The sequence below is a fragment of the Acomys russatus genome, chromosome 6 (assembly GCF_903995435.1).
Source record: "Acomys russatus chromosome 6, mAcoRus1.1, whole genome shotgun sequence".
Lineage (NCBI taxonomy): Eukaryota > Metazoa > Chordata > Mammalia > Rodentia > Muridae > Acomys > Acomys russatus.
In genome coordinates, this window is record NC_067142.1 from 66,417,059 (window position 1) to 66,442,482 (window position 25,424).

Here is a 25,424-nt window from a genome sequence, read left to right on the forward strand (position 1 = left end):
CAGATACATACACAGAGGCAAAACATTTCACAAATCAATCTTAAAAAAAAAAAAAAGAAAAAGAAAAAAAATACTTAGGTAGGAAACACTAGTAATGTACTGAAACAGCAGATGGCTGAGGACTCAGCATAGCAGGGTGGAACCAGAGTAAATTGTTTTTACTGAAGATGCCTAGTCAATGTATCAATTATCAGTGAATGCGTATTCATACATGTAACATGTATCTGCTCCAAATGTTTGCATAACAGTTACTATGTTCAAGTAATTTGCAATCAGGTTCTTAGGAAAACTATATGGGGGGACTAATAACATTTCACAGCATGGGATATGAAAACTTGCATAAGACTAGCACAGCATGCTGACATCTAACAGACATTATTGTTTTATGGGATAATTATTGTTTATGGGATAATCTTCTAGTGAAAAGTCTTTCTAGAATAAGCAGAGACAGAATACATGGCATTTTAGAAGAAATAAGACTACTAAGTTCAAACCTACCATCTGGTACAGTGACAAGAGTAATGGCCACAATAAATTAAAGACATTTCTGTCCAAACAGCTTCACAGAGCTGCCTCAACCTCATATGCACATATATAAAAATGCTCAAAAGATTAATTCCTTCTAGAGCTAATGGAAATAGAGTAAGACTAGGGTGACCAAGGGTGCTGCTGTTTTTATTTTCAAATACGTTTTAGCATAAATTATGGCTCAAATCCCACCATGGGTTCTTACTGTCTCAGACTTGTCCTGTGCTGGACAGCTGCAGGCTCACCGATCTTAAGCCACGGGGCAGCAGAATAATAGGAACGAGAGCTGCAGTCTTTACTCAAGCTTCTGCACTTGCCCCAGCTTGAAAAGCTGTCTCTTGCTCATGCAGATGTAAAATCTCTAAGGAACTGCATTGTATTCTCTCTCAAGGAGATCTCTGACAAAGAAATTAACCAGGCTGAGACAACATCAAACATTGCACTTAACCTTATTTGCCAAAAGCTGTGCAGCCTTGGCCAGCCACTGACCCGGCTTGTGGGTGTATGTTCTTAGTTGAGAGTGGCAAGGGATGCAGGGCCATGCTGTGGACATACTTCCTTTCCAGATCCAGACAGGTCTGTTACTGCCCGAGTTTCCTGGCCGGCTTTCTGGCTTGTCTAGCCTGCGGGTAACACAGAGGAAGCAGCACTTGCAGTTTCCCTGTGGCAAAGCTGGCTGCATGAGCTCAGTATAAAACAGTGAGGAAAAAAGGCCTACACTCTGAACATTAGAAGGGAAGAATCAAGCATACAGGAAAGGTTACAGAAATATCCACGTCCATCTCCAGAACAAGCTCGGGAACTTTCAGGACACAGCTCAAGGAAAAGTTTCTTTGACTTTCCATTTTCTAGTCTATTTTCATTCATTAAATATTTACTGAGTCATTATTGGGCCAAGCCTGGTCTAGGTGTTTGAACTGAAAGGGGGAAAATTCTACAAAGGTTTTTTCTTACAGACTTTACATCCTAATGGTGAGGCTGGAGCAGGCAGGAAATGAGAGCACATAGTGTGTCTGAAGAGGGTGGGAGACTAGGGGGAAAAGAAAGGCACGGGATGGACAGGAAGTAGTACAGGCTACAGCGGGCGCACAGAACAGGATCTGGGGTAGGCCACTGAGAGGAATGCTTTGCTCAGGGTCTGTAGAATTGAGAAAGGCAACCAAGCAAGCATCTGGGAAAAGGATACAGGAGTTGGGAAAAGCAGTAGAAAGGCCCTGAGGCTGGAGCATGCCCTGAGGGTCCGAGTGATAAGGAGGCCAGCACAGGTAGGACAGAGCATAAGGGAATAAGGCCACAGGGAGCCAGAGGACCTGCTTCCTTCCTGCTCACACAGATGGAGTCTCCCATGATGAGATGCAAAGGGAGGGTTTGAGCAGGAGCTCAGGCTGTGGCCTACAGGATTAACTGTGTGGGTATTTGTGGAAGGGTTTCAGAATGATAAAAGAGATGAAATCTGAGGACTGCTACCATGTGGGCTGGTGCGGCAGAGCGGGGATGGCAGTCAGATATGGTTAGTTCTCCCTGTTCCTCACTGGCAAGCTTTTGTAATTGTGTCGGTAACAGAGAAACTAATACCTAACCATGTGGTTATTTCAACAGTTAATTATGCCAAGCAGCAAGCTTGCTTTTCAAAACAGCAAGGAGTGAAAGGCGCCTCTGCATTCCAGAGCACAGGTGGGAGCTCTGAGCATCAGTAACCCTGGGGTCTAGCCTGCTCTTCCTTTCACTGCCTCAGAGACTGCTGCTTTCCTGGGGTGATGTGAGGGTTGAGGAGTGAATACTTCCAACATCACTGTGCAAAAAGAAAGACTGGACTGTTAGTACTGACCATAGAAGTGTGACTAAGACTGATGTTAAGACAATGGAAACAAACAAACAAACAAACAAACCAGGGGGAGTGGCTGTACTGGAAACCAACAAGGTTATGTGTTTGTCCAGAAAACAGTGTCCAGAACTTTTTTTTTTTTAAAAGTTCAGTCACAGATAAGGGAGGACACTATATGAAGAGGAGAAGAAACAGGAGGTGGGGGGGGGGCAGGAGGAGGAGGCAGGAAAAAAAGGGGGGAGGAGAAAGCAGCAGCAGTTGTCTATTGTACAGTAAACACATTTTCAGAGAAGAAACAACGGCAGGCATTAAAATTTGCCCAATCAGCTTCTTGTAACATTTTTGTTTGTTTTTTGTTTTGTTTTGCCTGAATCCTTGACTTTGTTTTCTGAGCTTCTTCAGTGAAAATCCTGGGGCCCTCCCTGTAAGCAACTGGAACTACAGCATAGTTTATATGGGTTATATGGTTAGTCTCCACAGAAGTCAAGCTATGGCCAGCAGACGGGTGGTTTATGATTTAGAAAGTATAGGCCATCAATTTATTCAGAGAGCCTCCTTTTCTAGGGGGAAACAGACAGACAGACAGACAGACAGACAGACAAAATGGACTTTAAAATAGAGAAGGCAACCAAGGGCACCTTAATTCTTCCCCAGACCAATGGTGACTTTTTACTTTCATAGCATTAGCTAACCCAGTGAAAATATCTCCAAACACACAACACCTTAGTCTGCAGCTAGGAAGCACAAACCCTAAACAACCAAAGTACAGTCACCACTGAGGGTCTTGCACTAACAGATATTAAACAATCTTTTAAAAGCCGTCAAACATGCTTAATTTAATCCTTATTTTTAAAGCAGAGACTAAAATTTCCAATTTAATATAACCTAACATATTCGATTAATAGGGTTTTATAAATGAGTTCTCCCCCAGATTTTTAAGGCAACAGGTATGTTCTCCCAACGAAAGTTTGTTCCTACGATCAATATGATTCAATTACATAAATATTTATACAGCAGCTGCTATGTGCTAGGCAGAGTGCTGGGTGTTGGAGAAACAGAGATGAGTAAGCCCTGGTCCCAGATCAAAGCATTTGCCATCTAGTAAAAACAGCAGCTATGTAAACACACATAGCAGAGCCCATGTGTGGATGGGTAGGTATAAGGTACGGTGAGAACGAGGAGGCAGCGTGCCTCCCTGACAGGGGTGAGGGTGGCAGAAAGGTGGCAAGAAAGGCTCTCTGAAGGAGCCTCACTTGAGCCAGACTTAGGAGGAGTCTTTTGAGCTGGAGAAATTCTGGAGTGGGTAAGCATGAGGAGACACGTCACCGGGGTGACATACAGCAAGGTGCTGCTGGGGAAGCAAGTGTGAGGTGGGAAGGGGGCAGACGAGGAAGGAGGGGAGAACAGGGGTTCCCAGAGCTGAGGCAGCGGGGAGCTGCTGAAAGGCCCTGGAGAGGGGAGACCCAGGATCAGAAGTGGGGTTTGTTGATGGGACATTCTGGTGGTAATGAGGGGAACAGAGAAGGTGGAGGCTGGCATCAACAATCACCAGATGACTCAGCCCTAGTTTTACATGTTCTAATTTATTTCCTTAGGAGCTAAGAATTCTGTTGACTCATACCTGCTAGTTAAGATAAAAACACAGAAGACTATTTCCCATAGAAGTCTGGTGTATAAAGTACACCCCATGTAATGTGTAAGGCATGCTCTGGGAATAGCTTTGGTTCATTTCTGAAAAACAAGCCTAAGGTAAAAGTAGACTCTCCAAACCAGGCTCTTAGTGACTTTTGGGACAGCACGATGGTACAGCCTACTGCAGAATTTTCAGAAGTAGGGCTATTCAGCGGTTCTGGAGAAATGGAGGATTAGGAAAGGATTACCGAGGAATTTGCTACATTTCCTACATTGCTTTCAATTCGTGCCCTGCTTTTTATTGGGACTAACTGTGGTTACATTGAGGAGCAGACATGCATTCTTCTGTGGTTATGTATGCACAGAAATTAGTGCAAATAAACATACAAAAGCAATAAAATACTTTATGAGAAAGAAGCATAATGGTTTATGGTAATGATGAGTGGGAAAGGTTATAAAAACAGGAAGGGAACCACCACACACTGTCCATTAATCCTGGAAACAACTGTCAAGCACGGTGGCACACTCCTTTAATCTCAGCACTCAGGAGACAGAGCCCATGAATCTCTGAGTTCAAGGATATCCTGGTCTACATAGTTGAGTCCTGGCCAGCCAGCTAAATAGCAAGACCCTGTCTCAACAAAATAAAACTGGACATTATCAAAACAACAGCCACCCACCTGGCAAACCAAAACCTTATGAGTTAAACACACAACTGTGAAATGGAAGCATCAGATTTGAGATTAGGTCTGATTCTGGATGCTTCTCATGACGGTACATTCTGTGACCACATAAGAAGAGGTGGTGGGCTAGAGATTTGGCTCAACAGTTAGGAGCACTGGCTACTTTTCCAGAGGTCCCAGGTCCGATTCCCAGCACCCACATTGTAGATCACAATCATCTGAACTTCAGTCTGAGGAGATCCAGAACCTTCTTCTGGCCTCCTCAGATGACAGGCACATATGGTTCACAGACACACATGTAGGCAAAACATCTACACACAAAATAAAAACAAAGAATAAAAGTCCAAGGGGCAGTGGGTAGGGGAGAAGAGGTAGCAACTAAAACACGATAAATAACAATCTGTATGCATTTTTGGCTCAGAAAGATGTTACAGATTTTCCTTATTAGGGCTAGAGAGGAGGCTTATCAGTTAAGAGTTCTGGGCTCTTGCATGGGACCTGGGTTTAGTTCCTAGCAACTATACGGTGGCGGCTCACACCCACAGCCACCTGTAACTTCAGTTCCAGGGGTTTTACTGGCCCTTTCTGGCCTCAACAGGCCCTGCACACACACGATGCATTCAGACACATGCAGGCAATACACTCATAGTCCCTCACAGTTTAAGAATGTCTCCTTGTAGCTGCTCTCCTGTTCTCTTGCTATGCGATGACCGGGGGAGGGGGGTATAATGGTCCCCTGCTCAGTGACAATGGTGGCTGCAATCAAGCAGAGTGCTGTTCTGGGGGTGTAAGAAATGGTCATGCCTAAGCTCTGTGCTTTCAATATTCAGTCCACAGCGCCATTTACGGCATCTATCTCAGGGTCCCCATGAATACGCACGTTTCTCTCTGGATAGTTCCATTTCTTAGGACGTCTTTTTAACTAACTTTTTATTTTGGTGTAAGTTTTAATGATTTGGCCTTTTAACTTACAGTATAATTTTAATAATGCTTTTTCAAATTTCAGTATCATTTAACACTGTCCTTCTCATGAAATTTTGAGCAGTTTCATATATCTACATAAGGTCATTCCCCCCACTTACTCACTGCTCTTTCTCCCAGTGAGCCCCTTCTCCCAACAAACCCTGTGTGCGCTTGTGTGTGTTAACAGAGACCTACAGCTGCTTGCATGAGCATGGGTGCAGCTCCGACAAGCCCCCACAAATATAATGGGGGTTGTTTTTTTTTTAATGTGATTCAATAATTTATGGTTTCTTGCATGAGCATCAGTGGGGGTTAGGACATTCTCTTGTGATTAATATGGAGTAAAAGATCCTGTTTACTTAAATACCTATTTATCTAAAGAGTTTCGTGACCAATTCACACCAACTGTGGAACACATCTGCACCTGTCTTTCTTGACGACACAGTGCAGAATCTACCAGATTTTCCTGTGAAATCACATCTCTTTACATACTAGTACTTGAGAGGCTGAGGCAGGAAGATTATAACCTGAAGGCCAGTATGGGGCTACAGAGCCATTTGGAGGCCATGCTTGTCTACATATTGTTTGGGGGGCTATCTACAATGAAAGATATCTTGAACAAAACTTATTTGGGGGTAGACTCTTCCTGGGAGTGGGTTAGTGCAAAGTGATGTTCCAAGAAAAAAGCAGAGCATGTGGGAACTGGTTGTGACTCTTTCGTGGGAAAACATGGTTACTGTAGGAACCAGGTTTAGTGTGCCCAGTGGTGGAATGACTCAACCTTTAGAATACAACACCAAAACAAAAACAAAAACAAAAACAAAACAAAAACACCCCCCCAAGCAAAACAAAACAACGACAACAACAACAACAAAAAAACAAAGTGTGTTGAAGTCATGAAACATTTGCTCTTTGCACAACCTTGTAAAACATATTTTCTTTTTCTCTGGTATTTACTTTCATAGTAGGACCAACTAAAATCAAATCCAAGAAAAACAAATTCATTAGTTTACCAGACTAGAAGACTATGTCCCAGGCTAACTTACTCACAACACATCTATCTGGCCCCTGAGACAGTCTCAGCATAAAGATGAACACAAAAACAACATACATGTGAAGAAAATCTCATGTATATTTCAGAAAGCATGAGTTCACAATGCAGCAAAACTGGCTCTAAACAAATGCCTTGGCACTAAGTACGTTACAAAGGCAAGCAGGGGAGCAAGGCAGCAACAGAGCAGCAGTGAGTGCTGACGTGAACTCTGAAAAACCCATGAGATGTCTCTACCCAAAGGTAGAGGCGGAAAAATCAGGGGATGGGTTGATAAATATCACTGGAAATACAAAGAAAAATAGTTAAATAGATGAATAGGCCAATGTTTTCCAGTGTAGTTCTTACAGAGATGCCTCCCCTCTGCTGATCAGAGAGGATCCCAAAGTAACCAAGGAAACCACTCTCCTTCATCAACAAGAAAACTGTACTCATGATAGAAACACTTCTTACGAGCAAGTCTCCCAGGGAGACAATACAGAGGGTAAGACGGTATGCGAACAGTTGAATAGATGCCTTAAAAATGAGGTTAATTCAATGGTTAACAGAAAATGCCATTTTAGAGATTGCTTCCCACCTTCTGCTTGTACCTTGTCTTTTGGGTCAAATAATTATCAGTTTACACTCGAATGAACATGACAGCTCCTCACTGTGGCTCCTGCTTTCCCGCTTTCTCATATCTAAATTAAATGCCATGTTACAGCTTGTATCTAAAAGGTTTCCAAAGACCCACTTGTTGAAGGCTTCCTCTTTAGCCAGCGGCAACTTTAGGGGTCCTTGAAATCTTTAGGGGGAGGCTAATGGGAGGAAGTGATCTCACTGGGTCTTATCCTTGAAAAGGATATTTGGACCCCAGTGTCTTCCTGTCTTTCTTTGCTTCCTGGCTGCCATGCAGTGACCAAGAATAAACGTTTTCTCCTTTTGAGTTGATCATCTCAGGCAGCAACAGGAAGCTGACCAGCACACTCTAACTAGGTCATCCTCTACTCTGTCTGCAGATCAATCTTTTTCAAACATCGCTTACATTCCTTGCTTTTATTGGTCCTTGTAGGTGGCAATAGAATGCCACTTTACAGCAGAGACGGCACAGCAGGAAATGAAAGAAGTGAGGGCATGAGGCATGTGGTGGGTAAGATGGTTCCAGAGAAATGAAGCCCGAAGGATGAATGAGGAGCTCAGACGAGGAAGAGTAGGAAGGGCCATGTGCTAGAACGGAGTAACAGATCGCTAGGAAACGCAGAGAATCAGATAGGGGCAAGACGAACTTCAAGAGGTCAAGGGTAGGAGTATGGCCTACACGTAGCACACATGAGTTTATGTTGATCTTAGGATGCATATGGTTTTTCACCCTAGTATCTCTCAGCTACTAACACATGATGAGAACATCAGGCATGTGACTGGAATTGACTGTCTACAAAGGCGCTTACTGGTTCACTTTACACAGGACGGGACTCCTTGGAGTAAAATGGAGGCGATGGCACTGAGAGGCAACCTGACTGTCAGGACGGAAGGGGGGCAAAAGTAACCATCCTCGGAACTGGTGGGCAGATTTATCATGTTCATGACCCAATTGTTTTAATGGTTCCCACTGGCTATCACAGACTTAGTATGAGCCAGTTTTCCTGGGAAAATAAAGGCTAACACAAAGAAATGTAGACAAAAATGTGAGGAGACAGACTTTTTCTCCTATTATGCCATGTTTTATTTGAATACAGAACTAGTTTATTGTGCTGGGGCAGGCTGGTAACGAAAATGACTGATGGTTTCTTTTGGAAAGTGTTTTCTAAAAGAGGATTTTTGTATATATTTAAGCGCCAAGGAATAGTAAGCAAACTTTGAAATTGATGTCTTCTAAATTTGGATGGAATGAATTTACATAAAGGTCATTAATTAGATAAATTCTCAGGAAGCCATACTTTATAGTCCTCGTATTTCTTCATTCTTTGGCACAGTGGTGAAAAGAGGCCGTCTGTTTTATCATAAAACATGCAAGAAACTATCTTGTGAGCAAGTCCTACTGAGAACAGAAATCTTCCTCTTTCTCACCCACAATGGATGACGAGACCAGCAACACAGTACCTGCTACTCTGCAATCACAATAGCGAACTGTCTTCCCTCACTCACACACTGCTTAAGTGTGTGCTTGGTCTACAGAATGCTGGGTGCAATGGACCATGAAGTCCAGTTATGGTCATTTGAACCTTCTCAGTTACCTTAATAGTTAAGCTCGGTTCATGCCAATCTCGTCCAGTCTCTGTGAGGACCAACAAACCCAGATATATATTTAATACACATAGTAGGTACTTAAAAAGGAGCTGAACCTGAATTTAAACCTTAAACCTAAAACCCTAAACTATTAATGCTTCATGATAGCATCAACACTGATCCTTGATGCAGCTTAGGTACCCAAGTGTCTGGACCTTCAGTAGAAGAATTACTATCAATGATCCTGAAGGAGAGAAACCTATTCTTTAGGATCCCAAGTGTGGGATTGAACGGTCTAGTAAGAGAACAGGTGATGTTAATTCACTAGAAGAGCAACCACCTCGTGCAGGAGCTTAATTGCTACCAGATGAAAACGATTCTGTGAACAGACTCTGGGAGGAGATATATAAATGAGCCCAGAACGGGCGGCAGCGCAGATTGGAGACTTGGGATAGATTTGGCTGTTCATCATTGCCCTTCAAGACACTCCTAGAGAAATCCGCTTGAGGGAAGGCTTCAGAGCTCCGGCTCCTGCTGAGGCTCTGAGGTCTGGTTACCCCAGGTTCCAGTGGAGGAAATCCTGCGGCTCCTGACCAGAGAATCGTTCCTCGGGACTGATATCCTTAAGGTTTTGTAGTTGTGTCAATTAATCCTCATTTCCTATTGTTTTGGTTAATCTGGTTATAATTGACGTAGGCTCAGTCAATAAGTTATTAATAAAATATTTTGGTTAAGAAAATCGAGTCTACATGATCCAGTCATCAATGATATCAAGTATCCTATCATTTTGGCCACCACCTCGAGGCCCAGCCCATCAGCAATCACCCTGGATTTTGCAGATATTGGAAAACAGCCCTTCATAGCTGATGAAGTCCAAGATGAGCATGAAGGCAACTGGAGGGAGTCAGTGGAAGATCTAGCTTGGGAAATCAATGTGAGTTGCTTTAGCTGGAGCTGTGGAATGCAGAGGGCGGACGGGGGCCTGGGAGAGGGGAGTGGGAGGCTACTTCAGTGATTCCTAAAATGAAATTTGTGCACCTTAAGATATTCAAACTATTTTCTGTTCATTTACTGGATTACTCTTAGTTTATGTGTTCTAGTGTATGTGACTAATTTTTCTTTTTCTTTCTTTCTTTTTTTTTTTTTTTTTTGTCTGTTTTTCAAAACAGGGTTTCTCTTGTAGTCCTAGCTGTCCTGGACTCGCTTTGTAGACCAGGCTGGCCTTGAACTAACAGATTCACTTGCCTCTGCTTCCTGAGTGCTGGGATTAAAGGCGTGAGCCACCATGCCCGGCTATATGTGACTAATTTTTAAAAAAATTAAAAAGTCTTATAATTCTTTGCAACAAGATTGGAATTAACAATAAAATATTTTTTACCAAAAAAAAAAAAAAAAAAAAAAAAAAAACCAAAACAACAACAACAACAAAAAACCCAACCCAAACCAAAACAAAATCCCTGAAATATCTAATATATAGTCAGTAGATGCTCAAAAAGCATTTTATTTAAAATATACTTTAAACCTCGTAAATATTGTGAGTGATCAACATCGTTTATCTCCACCAACCTAGTGCACCACAGTGCGGCTCGTATATTTCTGGTAATTTGCCCCAGGATCTGTTCTTCATGAAGCCCTGCACATTCTTTAAAATGAGAAAACTGATGCAAATATTTCACTGTCAAGTAGGTTGTTTCTGCTTAAAAAATAAATAAATAAATAAAAGACATGGCACCGCTTATGATTTCTCTTGTATTTACTCATGTATTAACTGTATGGGAGTCGCGCAGTAATCAGCATCACAATGAGCTGATCTTTCAACAGACGACAGCAATGTCTTCTAATATGTTTATCTTCCCCTCATCAAACACTAAGTCGTCCTTCTCTCAATGCTCTCAGTGGTGTGAGCAGATTACTTTTGTCACTTAGCTACAGGGCTGTGTCCTGGGACCTGGAAGAATGTGTTCTAGCCTCAGTTTAATAGCAGGACTGGACAGCTATTTACCTCCCGCCATCTTTTTTTTTTTCCTTTCCTTATCTGTATCAAGCAGCTGTGTGAGCATGTTTCGCAGTGCAACGCTAAGACTCTTTGTGATCTCCGTGTGTCCTGCCTCCCAGGAAAGCTACTAACTCTGAGGCATGACTCACACTGAACTGCAATCGCACGGCACTAAAAACAAACACGGAACCAGATTGTTCTATTTTATGGCATCATGCTAAGCAACACTTGAAAAGGAATTTAACATTTACAATGAGGGCTTAACTATTTTAGTTTTTGGTCAAGCAAATGTTTTATTTATTGGTTCTAGGCAAGAGGAAGCTAGAAGGAATGACTCATAGAATAGTTTTAATGTGAATTATTCTGTCCTTTTATCTCCATAAGCCATTGAAGTATTTCAGACTTGACAAGAGTAGTTGGTAGGAAACCAGAAACATGCAGGAGAAATGGCAGTGTGTGACTTTGGAGGTCAGATTAAAAAGGTGGTGGCTTCCGCCCTGAGAGAGCTCACCTGCTTCGTTCTCACTCTCCCAGGGCAGCTGCTTTGAGGGGAACAATGTCATAGCATCCCCCAGGGAGAGCCCGACAGTCAAGTCTTTAGGCCCAGACATCTGACTTACAACTTCAAAGCACACTCCATCTCGAGCCACCTTGCTAAGCTCCCTGACCCTCAGGAACAGTGTGGTGTACGAGTCTTCTTTTAAACTGCTAGATTTAGAGGTTGTTGTTCAGGAAATGATGATGAAGTATCATTGTTTTTATTTGTTTTCTTCCTTCTTTTTTTTTCCCCCCTAAAGGATAACTTCCCAATTGAGGTCTCTGTAAAAGCATCATCCCTTGTAATTTTTTGTACTATTGTTAGGGAAATCATTTTTTAAAAAAGACTTATTTATTTATTTATTATGTATACAGTGCTCTGCCTGCATATACACATACAAGCCAGAAGAGGGCATCAGATTACACTGTAGATGGTTGGGAGCCACCATGTGGTTGCTGGGAATTGAACTCAGGACCTCTGGAAGAGCAGTCAGTGCTCTTAACCACTGAGCCATCTCTCCAGCCTGGAAATCACTTTTTAAAAAACTATTACTAAGTTTATTCTTTGACAGTTTCAAACATGTATATAATATATTCTGATTATTCTCTTCCCCCACCCCCTCATCCTTAAAAATAACTCCCATCAGGTCCTTTCCTAGAGTCAAGACTTAGTTTTGGTTTTGACCCATTTAACTTAATCAAGGACATCTGCGCGAACACTGGATTTGAACTATCCATTAGAACCTTGTAGGGTCACCAGTGGGTCCACAACTGAAGGTCATGCGCTCTTCTCCCTGAATCTGCCAGTGGTAACCAGCTTGGTATGGAGGTGCAGGGCCTCTGAGCCCCTTCTCCTACTTATTTGTAAGACACAGCACAGGCATCGCGGCTCTGTGAGGTCATGACTACCAAGGCTGTGTGGGGTCTGCCCAGAAAAATAGCATTTTGCAGCCCTTCTCCCTGCCTGTCAGCCTTTGCATCTTTCCAGCCCTTCTTCCTTAATGCTCCCTGTACACCCTATGCATCCATGAGACTTAGGCAAATCTTCTGAAACACAATGGCCTTGTCTCTTCCCTGTTCAAAACCTTTTAGTAGCTCCTCATATTCATGGGATTAATCAAACTCCATGGTATCTCATACAAGACCTTGATGAACTAGTTTCTTCTTGCCTGCTTGGTTTATATGAAGCTTATTTTAGTCTTCCAAGGAGGCTAAAGTCTCTCTTTCTCTGATACACTTATCTGTTATTCTCATGCCCACAGCAGCACCTCGTTCAGTATGAGGATCACCGTAGGTGTTTGCGTATTTAATTAATAATATATTTTTCTTGGAAACCCAGAGCAGCGCCAGGCGTACATAGATGGTATATACATTTGTTGTGACTTGTATGTGAATATCAGCCACAGGCTCATGTATTTGAACAACTGATTCCCAGACCAGGCTGCTGTTTGGGGACATTGTAGAACCTTTCAGAGATGGGTCTAGCAGGAGGAAGTGGGTTGCTGAGGGAGATGGATGGGACTTAAGCAGTGTACCCTGGGCCAGTCCTCACCTAAGATTGCTCTGCTTACTGGGTCTCCAAACTATAAAGAAGGAGCAACTGCAAGCTCCTGCAACCCCGGACCAAACTACTGTGCCTTTCCCAACAAGATGGATGGTACTTTCTAGTCTGGGAGCCAAAACAAATCTCTCTTAAGCTGCTTCTGTTGAGTATTCCGTGTCTGAGACAAGAATAGCAGCTGGTACGTCATTGGCTTAAGTCAGAGTCCAACAGTATTTTTAGCCCCTATGATGTATTGGACACTTATTTTTGTAAAACACTCGGAATAACAAAGAAAAATAAGTAAGGTTCTTTATAGAATAGTTTTATATTCACTGATTTTGCATGTACCATGGTGCACATGTTGAGGGTCAGAGGACAGCCTGTGGGAGCTGGTTCCCCTCCTAACCATGTGAGTTTTGGGGATTGAACTCATGCTGCTGGCCTCAGTGGCAGTGCTTTTACCTGCTGAGCTGTCTTGCTGGCTCCAAATAAGGTTCTTAACCTACAATTTAGCAAAGAAGTCAGACAAATGTGCTAGTGATTACAAGTGAGATAAATGTTATAAAACTGAAAAAGTTCAGTATTCCAGGCACGTCAAGCTGGGAGAAGCCCTAAACTATGCTACGGACCATGAGCAATTGTTAAGTAGGGGATTCATAGGGAAAAAAAAGAATCAGGATTAAAACAGTCTTAATTTCAGTCCCATTGTCGTCGTTGTTGTCGTCAACATCAATAAAAACAACAAAGAAAAGCAGGGGAAGGAGATGGCTTAGTGACACACATAAAAACAACTGACTCTAGTCGGCAGAGGACACAATCGCAATTAATCAGAAAAGTCCCATTGTTTCACTAACAGGCAGATACTACATAGACGCAGGGGCTGGTGGTGCATGACGTCTTTAAGCCCAGCACTCGGGAGGCAGAGGCAGATGGAGCTCCGGGAGTCCGAGGCCAGCCTTGTACAGAGAGAGTCCAGGCTAGCCAGTGCTACACAGGGAAACACTGTCTGGAAAAACCAAAAACTAAATCAAAACAAAGCACATCCTAACAAATAAATAGATGAATACATAAAATGATTTAAAAAGAAAAAAGGGGAAACATGCCACAGAGACTCTGAATATACTCCTTGATGCTCATCTTTAATCAGCTTTCTCAAGAGACACGGCAAGACTGAATTCATTCTAAAGAGATGGAAACAGGAAACAAGTCCAAAGAAAAATGGCTTCTGGCCAGGTATAATGGTGCATGCCTTTGATCCTGGCACTTGGGAGGCAGAGGCAAGCAGATCTGAGTTAAAGGTCAGTCTGGTCTTCATAGCAAATTCCAGAAGAGCCAGGACTACAGAGAGAGACTCTGTCTTTGAAAAAAAAAAAAAAAATGGCTTCTGAGGCAAGCCTGATGACATGCAGAAAGAAAGAACAGACCTCTACAAACTGGGCCTTGGAATGTGGAAACTCAGAGGGTTTGCAACATGCAACAGCTGAAGGTAATTGTGCAGAAGAAAGATTAAATTCACCTATAACACTGTGGATTAAGGAAGAGACAGAAAAGGAACAATTTCCAACTGCCAGAGCTATGTAAAACAAACCAACTATCCCTGGGAGTAATTCTATCTCAACTGGTCAGCCACTGAACAAAATGTTTCGGAGGGGATCCGAACCCTGAAAGGCAGTTAGCGCGGACGACTTTGCGCCACGGCCTGTCAATCCCAATGGCCTACGGTTCCATTACATGGACGTTAGTCTTTGTTTGCCCTGATCTCTACTTCTGTAATGACAAGTGGATCAGATTTCCCATGGAGTAAGTAGACGGGAAGAACACGGTGGGCTTTGGGTATCTTTAAGGGGACGGCTTCCATGGCTTTCCTTCCGCGGCCTTCTTTAGTAACAAGCTACAGTTTGCACTTGTCTCGTTATTTAGCTTAACTCTGGTATTTAAGGCATGTTTGTAATATATGTAGAGGCAGGAGCCTTTTAAGTATTTGATGGAGCCTAAAGGTCACTCTTCCTTGATGACTGGCCTCTCCAAGGTGTGTGTTCTCTCTCTCTCTCTCTCTCTCTCTCTCTCTCTCTCTCTCTCTCTCTCTCTCTCTCTCTCTCTCACACACACACACACACACACACACACGAACATCTATTTAATCTGTAGCTATATGTTCAGCTAAGATTTTATATAAGAACTCTAAAAATATAGATCTTTGAAGCCTCTCTAATCCTAGTGTGGACAAAAATTACAATATATCTGACACGTACATTTGTGAAATGATGCTGGCCTATATACTTCAGCTTCCAGATGTCTCAAGTAACAAAGAAATTAAATGCAAGTGCTGACAGAACTATGCAGCGCTCCATGGAGTTCTGACCCCTAGTGTTTCCAGTTGGTACTGCAACAAACTCCACAGAGGTGCTGAACCTGCTTATATTCAACAGTTCTGAAAAACAGAAACCTGAGATTAGGTAAAATGGTTCAATATTTCAACAAAGTGCAAAGTTCTTAATTTCCAGCATAATGATAGGTCTACTGCGATGGGTGGAAAAGAAGAGTTCAGATCTTTTAGAGTTAGGAAGAAGTATACAAAAGTTGGCTTAAGTAGGTGCTGACCTCTAGTTTTTACTTATTGAGAGATAAACCATCTGTGTGAGTAGAAACAGATTTTTGTCACAAGGCGGGAAGGGTGAAGAGGACTTCCTGAAAGTGGAGGAGACCCTGGAGGCCAGTTAGGTACGATGGATTCTGCAGCGAGCTCCTGTGTCAGGGAAGAACCAAATCCTACAAGATCCAGTGCAGGCTGCTCTAACCTAAAGCCCAGAGTCCTGTGAAGGCTCCTATACACTAAATAAATAATCAGTAAATAGACAAACTATCCATAGAAGACATTCTCCCTGTGCAACTGATGACAGGTCCTCAAAGCCATTTTGGCAAGGCGCACTCCATCCAGTGCAGAGGCAGCTCTGTCCAGTGCCGTCTCATCCACTTAAAAACAGACTTATTTTCAGAGTTACTGTGCTAAGTGGGGAAGCCAGGGTGTGAGAATTCAAAGTGGGTACACTGATGAAGTAAAAACAAAGTGGGATATAAGGGCAGCTAGAGGAAATGAAAGAGGCAGGGCAGGGCTGTAGGAGAGCCACTTTATGTAAATATAACATGGGAAAATCCCAACTGGAAAAGGAACACACTTGAGAATTAAGCAATGCGGTCTTCTCTTCAGGGAAGAGCGGAGGCAGTGATCCGTCAATATGAACACTACAGCACACTCGAGATGAGCATCGTTGAGTAGTGTAGGAAGTGTTGGGAATGAGAGGTACGGTGTGTGTAGTGGGAGGAGAGGTAACAAACGGCCTAGAACATTGTGGTGGCCCAAGGAGATGGAGGAAAATTGTTGAGCAGTGGTAGGATTTCGGTTGTGTCTTGAAAGATGGGTAGGAATAAGACAGCACAGCTGGCAAGGGGGTGGGCAATCTGGAAATGCCACACACGCACAGGGCGCTGGAGCAACGTCTCCACCTGAAACTCCCCAGTTCTCAGCATTTTCTAACTGCCCTGGCCAACTAGACTTGCTAGCTTAGCAGAGCCCATCAAATCTGGTTTCTACCCACACCCCAAACTTCTCTCTGTTTATTTTTTGAGAATGGCCTCTTTTATTCTAGACTGGCCTCCAACTCATTCAGTAGCTGACGATGGCCTTAAACTCCAAATCTTCTTGCCTCTGTTTCCCAAGTGTTGGGATTACAGGTGTATCCCAGCATGCTTGGCTCTCAACCAAAACAAGAAATAAACAAGGGCTCAGTATAGGTCACTCCATGGTAGTGTGCTTTGCCTGATAAACTCAAGGTCCTGGGTTTAATTCCTCAACAGAGCAATCATTCTATCCATAAATAATAATTAAGAAGGCAAACAAGCAAACAGAATGGAAACAATGCAAATATTCATTAGTGAATGCGAAACCAAGCTATGGTACATGTATACAAAATACAATTACGTTACAACTATGAAACATCTGACAACACAGCGAGATCTTAAAAGACAATTTGCTATGTAGGAGAAAAACAGACCTATCTAAAAATGTATATACCTTTTTTGCGCGCGCACACACACACACACACACACACACGCCTCCCTCTTGTCCAGGGCATGTCTGTATGTCTGCCTCCAATGTCATACATGAAAAGGCAAGAGAACAACTTTCAGAAGTCAATTCTCTGTCTACCATGTGGGTCCTGAGAATCAAACTAAAGTTATTAGGACTGTCAGCAAACACCTTTACTCAATGAGCCACCTTGCTGGCCCTGGCAATAGTCTTGAAAAACCCACACTAGGGTGTTGATCACCATGGATTCCTGTTGTGGGAATCTTTGTTCTTCATAAACCACCAGCTGCCAAGCCTTATAGATTGTTAAAAAGAACTTTAAATTTTTTTCTTTTTTTTTCCACTCCAGGTCTTTAATCATCTCAATTGCTACAATGTCTCTAAGCTCACTTTCTCTGCAAATTCAATTCACCTTCCCCTTCCTCCAAGCTCATCTTCTCTCCTTATTTCTGTCTGTTATCTACCTCAGAGGAATGATAATTTCTTATTTTTTGCAGTGCTTGAGATGGATCTCAAGCTCTCCACATGCTAGGCCCATCCTGTCATTGAGCCATACGCCTTCTCCACCACCTAACAGTCTCTTTGACAATCTTCCTCATGCTATGTTTGATAGCTTAAAGTAACTTCTTTCATTCATTAATGATCTAAGTCATCTGGATGCATCCTCTGCAGTAGACATTTATCACTCTTCTCTTCTCAATACAAGTCCCTTTTAAAACTGTGTCTTGTCCCAAGCAACTTGCTCAGTCCAGCTCAGCCCGTGATGGAGTACTGCAGCAAGGAGCAGCTGCCCATTTGATTACCTAATCCGAGTCCTCATCTCCTAAAAGCCTCAAAGAACCAGGGTTTCTTTTTTCAGATCTCAGTGTACCTCATTAAAGTATTGTATTTTTGAGCCTAACATGAAGCTAGGTCTAAGCATTTGTCACAGTTCATGTGCAATGAGACACAGGCAAGGAATTTACTAGATGTTTCTGAAAGATGTTCTTTTTCAGAGACACTGTTCTCTCTTCTTCCTTTCTGGACTACAGATCTCATGACTCGATAATCTGAGAAGGGCCAAGTGAGTCCAGCCTTCCTGGCCATGGTACCCTAAGTTGTTGAACCATTTTGGCACGCAGACTACTTCACTGTAGCCCTTGCTGTACATTTCTCAACCAATCTTTAAAGCCTGGTTTAAGTTCAACCTTCCTTAGGTTTCATCAGTTATAGCTGGATATAAGCCTCATACTGAGCCACTCACTCAGAGACTAAGTATAATTACCCTTTAGCTTGGTGCCATCCGTTGCTCTACTCGGGTGGAGCTGGAGCAACAGTGTGGCTTGTAGTGGGAAGATGACAGAATGGGAAGATGACAGTGAGAACAGGCCAATGAGAGCACCTGGTCAGTGATGGGCTGCATCTGCTCACACCAGTGTCATCCCTCCAGGACAGACATTCGTAACATAGCTGCACATAATAAACCTCCTGCACATTCTGTTCCGTTGAATTATTTAGTAAGAGGGAAGGAAACATGTAGTTTTACCATAACATACATGAAAATAACTTAAAAGTGGGAACCTTGACTTGCAGGAGCAGGGCTTCCTTAAGTGTAACAAGAGCTTTTCATTTCCCATTCATTTCTCTGCCAACTATGCAATCAGTTCTTAAAACTCTTTGGAAGAGATATGTAAAATTTATTTTACTTCCTCTTCAGCCCCCTTCCCCAAATCTTTCTTACACCTTTACTAGCCTACTTTTAACTCTCTTAAGAGACAAAGAGATTTAAGAAACATAGAGAATACAAAATAAATAACAAATAATGATATTGTCAGTCATTTCTCTAAATTTTTATCACATTTGTGCGTGTGTATGTGTGTGTGTGTGTGTAAAAGAGTGCACACCATGGCACACATGTGGAAGCCAGGGGACAACCTGCAGGGCTGCCTTCCTTCATGAAGGTCTGAGAATTGAACTTAGTTTGTCAGACTTGGCAGCAAGTAACTTCAACCACTGAATCATCTCCTTGGCCTGTGACCAGTAATTTCTAAACGATATAAATTTTATGCTCATATCCTACTTTCTTTCTGTTTCTTAGACTTTTTTCCACAGCTCGAGCCGACAAAGTATAATCATCATTCATAATAATTTAAGATCAAACACTGACCTGGAAATGTATTCACTTTGCTCAAGTTGGAAAATCAAATTCCTCTCCCTATATATCACCCTCCAGCGTACTGCAGGAGCCCGTCACTCTATGAGCTTTCTGTCCCCACTTTCTGTCCTTCTCCAGCCTCTCCAGAATTCCACAGGCACTACTAAGTCAGGGAGGGATCATGCACAACTCACTGAACTATGGCTTGTGAAACTTCTGAACTTAGAAACGATGGGACACACATTTTATTAAATGTCCTGAGAAAGCTGAAGGGCAGAAAGGTCCATTTTCTCCCCCAACAATGCATCTCTGGTGAGTGGTAGGGCAGATCTGGAACCCAACGGAGGAAACTTTTCTTTTGGAGGGTGGAACGGCAGCTGAGCTGGTGGTAGCGGACATGGGACACAGCTCTTGCATGCAGTTTTTTTCCAGTGTACCTCGTGGTGAATTTATAAACTGGGGACGGAGGAAGGTTACAGTGGAGACTGAGAAACGAAGATCAGAAGAACTCGATGCAGAGGGAAGAAAGCGAATTCATTAGCGAGGACTGGCAGCAGTGAACGCCCCCACGGAAACCAATGGTCATAAACTTGCAGTCAATCAACTTGGCTCAATTGGTTGATATTTTCTAACTAGTTTCAAATACCTAACAGAGGGCATTAAAAAAAAAAAAGTTGGATTTGATTAGAATGGGCTTTTGGAGCAGGTCAGAGATATGAAGAGAGAAAGGAGGCTAGAAACCAAAGGGCATTTGCAAGAGTGGTGAGGGTGAGACACCAAGGTAGCTAGGTTAGGTCAGTGTGTCCAGCAAGGATCAGACACATTTAGTTGAGGTGACAGGGTCAAAGGACTGCAGATCTGCGAGGGAGAAGGACGGCTGCAGTGTGGACACTGAGGGAAGGGATTAAATAATGGGCAGAGAGTGGGGCATCTGGTTTCAAAGCAAGCGCTAGGAGTGACAACAAGCTGACTACAGTCATGTGGACGTGAGGGCTCAGGTGGCATAAAAGGGATAACTGCATCAAGAAAGGCTACCGCCCTAGATGAATTGGCTCTGCGGCCAATGGCCATGCAGAGAGATGTGAGGTGCAGTGCTGGAGAGCCACTGGGGAAGACGGTGCAGACGAGTGCAACAAAGAAAGGTTAGAGGAATAAAGTCCACTATCATACTTGAGAGATGCGGGGCGACTGCAGGAGGAAGGAGACTTTATCTATCAGTTGTGATAGTGAACGAGGGTACCATCCACCTTGCTGTAAGCTCTGTGGCTGGTGAGTAAATTCAAAATCTAATCTGAGAAATATCCTCATAGCAAAATGGTGAGGGCACTGTTGATAAAAAAAGGCACAGCACAGCACTGTCTTATCATATGCCATGTTCTCCGTCAGTAGGTCTTAAATTTTAATTTTCCTAAGTTTATGATATCGTGAAAGGAAAAATACCCAGAATTTATTTGCAAACAATCTGGAACAGATTAAAAAGGAAATGATCTTCTAACAATTGTATTTCCCAAATCCAGGAAAGATTTATCTTTACAAATTAGTTCCCTGGCCAAGATCAACAGAGTCAAACAGCATCGTATTGTTTCTGGCTTGATATAAATGGACAGCTCACTGCTATAAAACAAAACCAGGCACTGCATTGCATAAGAGCCCAATCTCAAGAACACCATCAAGTTGGTTCTGCCTGGGTGATGGTCAGAAAATAATTTCTCTGAAAATGAACTGACCAAAGTCAAAGTTCAGGCAAAGAAACCCCAAGAAGCTATGGGAGAAGAACAAGCAAGATTTCAGAAATACGATCTTCCGAGTATATCCTAATACATTTGGAATAAATTATCCTTCCTTGAGTAGTGGCATGATTACCTCATGAGGATCTTTAGAGGTATGCCCGTGGAGGCAATGCAAGCACAACTTGGATAAGTAGGCTCACCCCACCGTCTGCAGTTCTCTGTGCTCTGAGAAACAACCCAGTAGTTTGATTTCCTGTATAAACTTTTCTTTCTACCCATAGAGTAGTCTAATTTGATGGTTTCACTGTGTCCTCACAGCTACCTTCTTTAACTCCAGCTCCAGGGGATCCAATACCCTCTTCTGGCCTCTGTGGGCACCTACACATACCTCTCCATATGTGTGTGTGTGTGTGTGTCTGTGTGTGTGATTTTTAAAATAATAAAAACAAATCGTAAGAAATATAGTAGCTTAAAAATAACAATAATGAAGTTAGAATTAATATTTTGTAAAAACGGTGAGAAAACATTTCCAAAGTAATATGTGTATAATTTGGCTGAATGTCTTTACATCGACCCAGAGAATATTCATTAAGCAAAGGACTCTTGTGTTGACAAGTCAAAATTTCAACTTACCATTTATGTTTATTGCTGGTAATACAATGGACATTTTTGGCCTTGTGGTCTTGTTATGGGTTGTAGCTGGTAATAGCAGGTGATCCTAAAATGAAAAAAGAGTAGTCTTACACATCACAACTGGCTTAGTCCAGGAACATCACATCTATAATCTTCAGGAAGCTAATATTTAACTCAGATCATGAAAAATTAGTTTTTAGATAAACTTGGCTTAGAAATAATCAACTACAAATGATCTTAATGCAAGACACATTTACTAGGGTGGGGGTTATCATTGCTAGACACACTGTGGTTTTTGGATACTCCTGGATTTTGATAACAATATATAATTAGGACACCATAAGGAATATTGCCAAGTTGCCAAAGACAACAGGTCTCAATTCTAGTCATGGCACTAAACAGCTATGTGACCTGAACAAGACTGTACCCTCTGTCCAGGTCTCAGTTTCCCCCTGATAGAAAGATGGGGGCTGGGTAGATAATGCAGCTAAATACCAAAGCAGCATCCAACTAAACAGTCACTTTCAAACTGTAAAACAGAGAAATCTTTTCTCCTCCAAAATTCTCCTAAATTATCAAAGTAGGTACAGGGCCTTTCAGGTAAAATGCCACACGGTTAGAAATTTAGCGACAAAGAGCACTAAAATGTGTGTGGGCTGGGAAAGTAGTTCAAATTGCTATGCAAATATGAGGGCCTAAGCCTGACAGCAGAATGCACATCTGCAAAGCCAGGTATCGGGGGAGGGGCTGTAACCCCAGCCCAGGGAAACGGGATAGAAGGTATCCTGATGGCTCGCCAGCCTAGCCTAACTGGACAGCTCCAGGCAGTGATGCACACATGCATATGCCACAGCTACTCAAGGTAAGAATAAGCCAAGGGACAGTCGGCTGCAGAAGAGTGGGAGGGTATTTTGGAAAATGTGGCTACGTCTGTAGATATTCTAAAGCTCGTCAGGAAGGATGAGGACTTTGATGTTAACTAGTATTGCTAACAACTCCTTTCTACCAAACACATAAAATTGTCACAGGGTAAAAGCTCTGACAGTATTTCTACTTACGGGAGCATGCGAGACTGAGTCAAGCAGAACCTAAGTTGAACCTGTCACTGTTTTCTGTTGTTGTTCCTAAAGTCACTGTTCTGTCATTTACTCAACAAACTTGCTATACAGATGAACTCCTCAAAATGGTGGCTTTACTATGGCCGGTAAATGAGGTTATCAGCAAAGGAAAGGAAAAGCCCTAGACCACAAACGACGAGTTAAAATAGACGAACATGAGCAGAACTGTGTGGAGACACTTCCGGTAACTGCTGTGCTTTGCAGGAGTCAAGGCCACAGTTCCATGAGAACACACTTTTTAAGTGTGGAAAAAGACTGAGGGATTGACACAATCCCAGCACTGGAAGGAGGAGGCTTGTTTTTCTTTTCTTGTTTTTTTTTTTTAAACTGCATTGTTAGACACAAAGATCACACATTTCTGAGAGCAAGATAATAAATTATACCCGAGAAGAAACATAATTTGCTCATCTTCCTGTTATGAAAATTATAAATAACTTAATTCCTATAATTAAAATATTATTTCACAGACTCTAAATTGGAAAACAAAACAATCCTTAAAGTGCAAGCCCCAAATTAAGGTTACTGTAAAAACAAACACACTTAAATCACATTGGTGAAGTGGGCTTAAAGTCAGGCTCAGACCTAATTATGAGTTTCCTGCAAAGATCTGGATGTTTCTAAACATGATTTTTTAAAATGTAATGTCTCTTACATTTTGTAGCAGAAAATATAAAATTATGCTATTCTTTATGAAAAAGAATCACATATCATCTTAATACACATTAAAGTTAACCAGTCTTGTCTCTCATCATTAAAGGCACGCAAACTGCGGGATAGCCATTCTTTATGTAAATAAGTTGGCCTAGAATTTGGTAGGCAGTGCAGCTGGCCTCTGCCTCCTGAGAGCTGGGCTTAACAGTGTACACCCGGGCTAAACTTTTCCCCACTGCCAGGGGTAGAATCTAGGGCATCACACATGACGTAGCCCATAACTTAAAGTGCTTACCTTACTGATCAAAACTGAAGGGAGACAAAGCTAGTATATGACTAACCTGAGCAGCATTTTATATAAAAATATATTACACATATATAATTAGTTAGGATAGTACAGTTGCTTTGTTAAACAGCTACATTTACTTCCTTTGGGGGGAGAAAGGTCTTTAAACCAACAATGAACTCTGAATTATTTTCCTGTGTTTATCTCACTCTGGTTTAGATCATTAATCCTATCAGTTATAATAGCAGAGACTAGGAACACAGGTTCATGGACTTCTACCACTCATTACAGAAAACACCACCTGCCACATATTCAGCACTGTGCTATGGAGGCTGTTTTAAAGAACAGAAATCCAGATTTTTATTTTTTGGGGGGGAAATAATGTACATTGAGAGATAAATAGTGATTTGTTTCCAATATATGGTCTCCAGATAGTATAATTTTGGAATAGAAATAGAACCTGCGATATTTAATTGGGCAGAAAACAAAGACCTAAGCCTCAGGCTCCTGCAGCCAGGTGAGCACTGCAGCCTGGACCTCCTTAAGATGGCAATGATGGGAAACAGCTTTGAGTTTTCCCTGACCTCCTGCCTCGGGAACTATTGTTCAAGCTGCCCAACCTCAGAAATAGAAGGGCCAGAGCAGCAGTCAGAGTAGGCCTGTCAAGGTTACTACTTAACTGTACAACACTTGGAGCTGATACAGTTTTCCTGTGGTTACACAAACTGTTGATTAGAAACAAACGTGTCCACTCACTAAAGAAACAATTAGAAAATTTGAAATCATCAAAACATACAGACACACAGAGTAAAATACCATGCAAACAAAAATTGCTAGAAAAAAATTAGAGGCAGTAAAATTAAGTGGAATATCATAGTTTAAAGTCTATTAAGCAGCCTATGATGTAGAGCTACTCACCACATTAAAAACACAAGCCAAGTACATCCCCAAATTAGAAGCAGTTAGTAGAAACAGCTAAAACAAATGTGGTATTTGTGCCAATAATGTATGCAATAAAACTACAGAGCAAATAAAAAGAAATATAAAGCATGCATCTGCACCATTAATATGTGTCAGGGAGAGGAAGAATAAGTCAAAACTATTAGTGTATCACAGATGGCCCAGGAAGAAGCCAACATTTCTATTCTGACAAGAGGAAAAAATTTGACATGTAATGCAATCTTGATAATTCTGGTGAAGTTAACAGGAAAAAATGAGGTTGAAATTCTTACAAGGTCAAACAAGTTTGCCTTGAGATACGGTTCTTGTATCAGTCTTGGGAAGCTCCCAAATGCCATGCGTCTGTGTAGGCAACACAGCGGCTGGGAATGGAGCAGGGTGCCTAAGGGCTGCTGAGAGAGGGAGAGCCAGCTTTTTCTTGGGACAGGCTTTTACACCGACCGTTCAATCCCAAGCCCTGTAGAGAAGGGGCTCGTGTATGAAGCATGTCTCATCAGTTTCTCAGGTGACTCTAGGCAGTGAAATTGACAATTAAAGTAAATGCCAAAACAACGTCTCCTAAAGTCTGCTCAGCTTTGATCTTCCTTTCTATGCTTTCAATGTCTAAAACAATTCTATTAAAATATAAACAAATTGACTTCCAATTTTGGAGTAGTTAAAAATGACATCAACGGCCGTGAGGTCACAGCTGCTTCTCTGGCATAGCCCTCTGTGGTTCTCTGTGCTCTGGGGGCAGCAAAGCCTTTCCTGCTCCTTACTGTGCAGTCTTCCCTTTGGGCCGCTGATTTTCTACATAGCTGAGGATATTCTTTTTTAAAATAGATGCACTGTACATCCCCTCACCCTCTTCACCTCACAAATG

The 25,424-nt window shown here is 42.2% G+C and overlaps 1 protein-coding gene across 1 annotated transcript in view; it reads right to left on the bottom strand.

Moving 5' to 3' along the window:
* The window catches only part of Atf6 (activating transcription factor 6), a 148,894-nt gene that overhangs the window by 11,275 nt on the left and 112,195 nt on the right, over nucleotides 1-25,424 (bottom strand). The window contains exon 17 of the mRNA XM_051148349.1: nucleotides 21,548-21,632. Coding sequence (XP_051004306.1) covers nucleotides 21,548-21,632 — 85 coding nt within the window. The remainder of the gene's footprint in view (nucleotides 1-21,547; nucleotides 21,633-25,424) is intronic.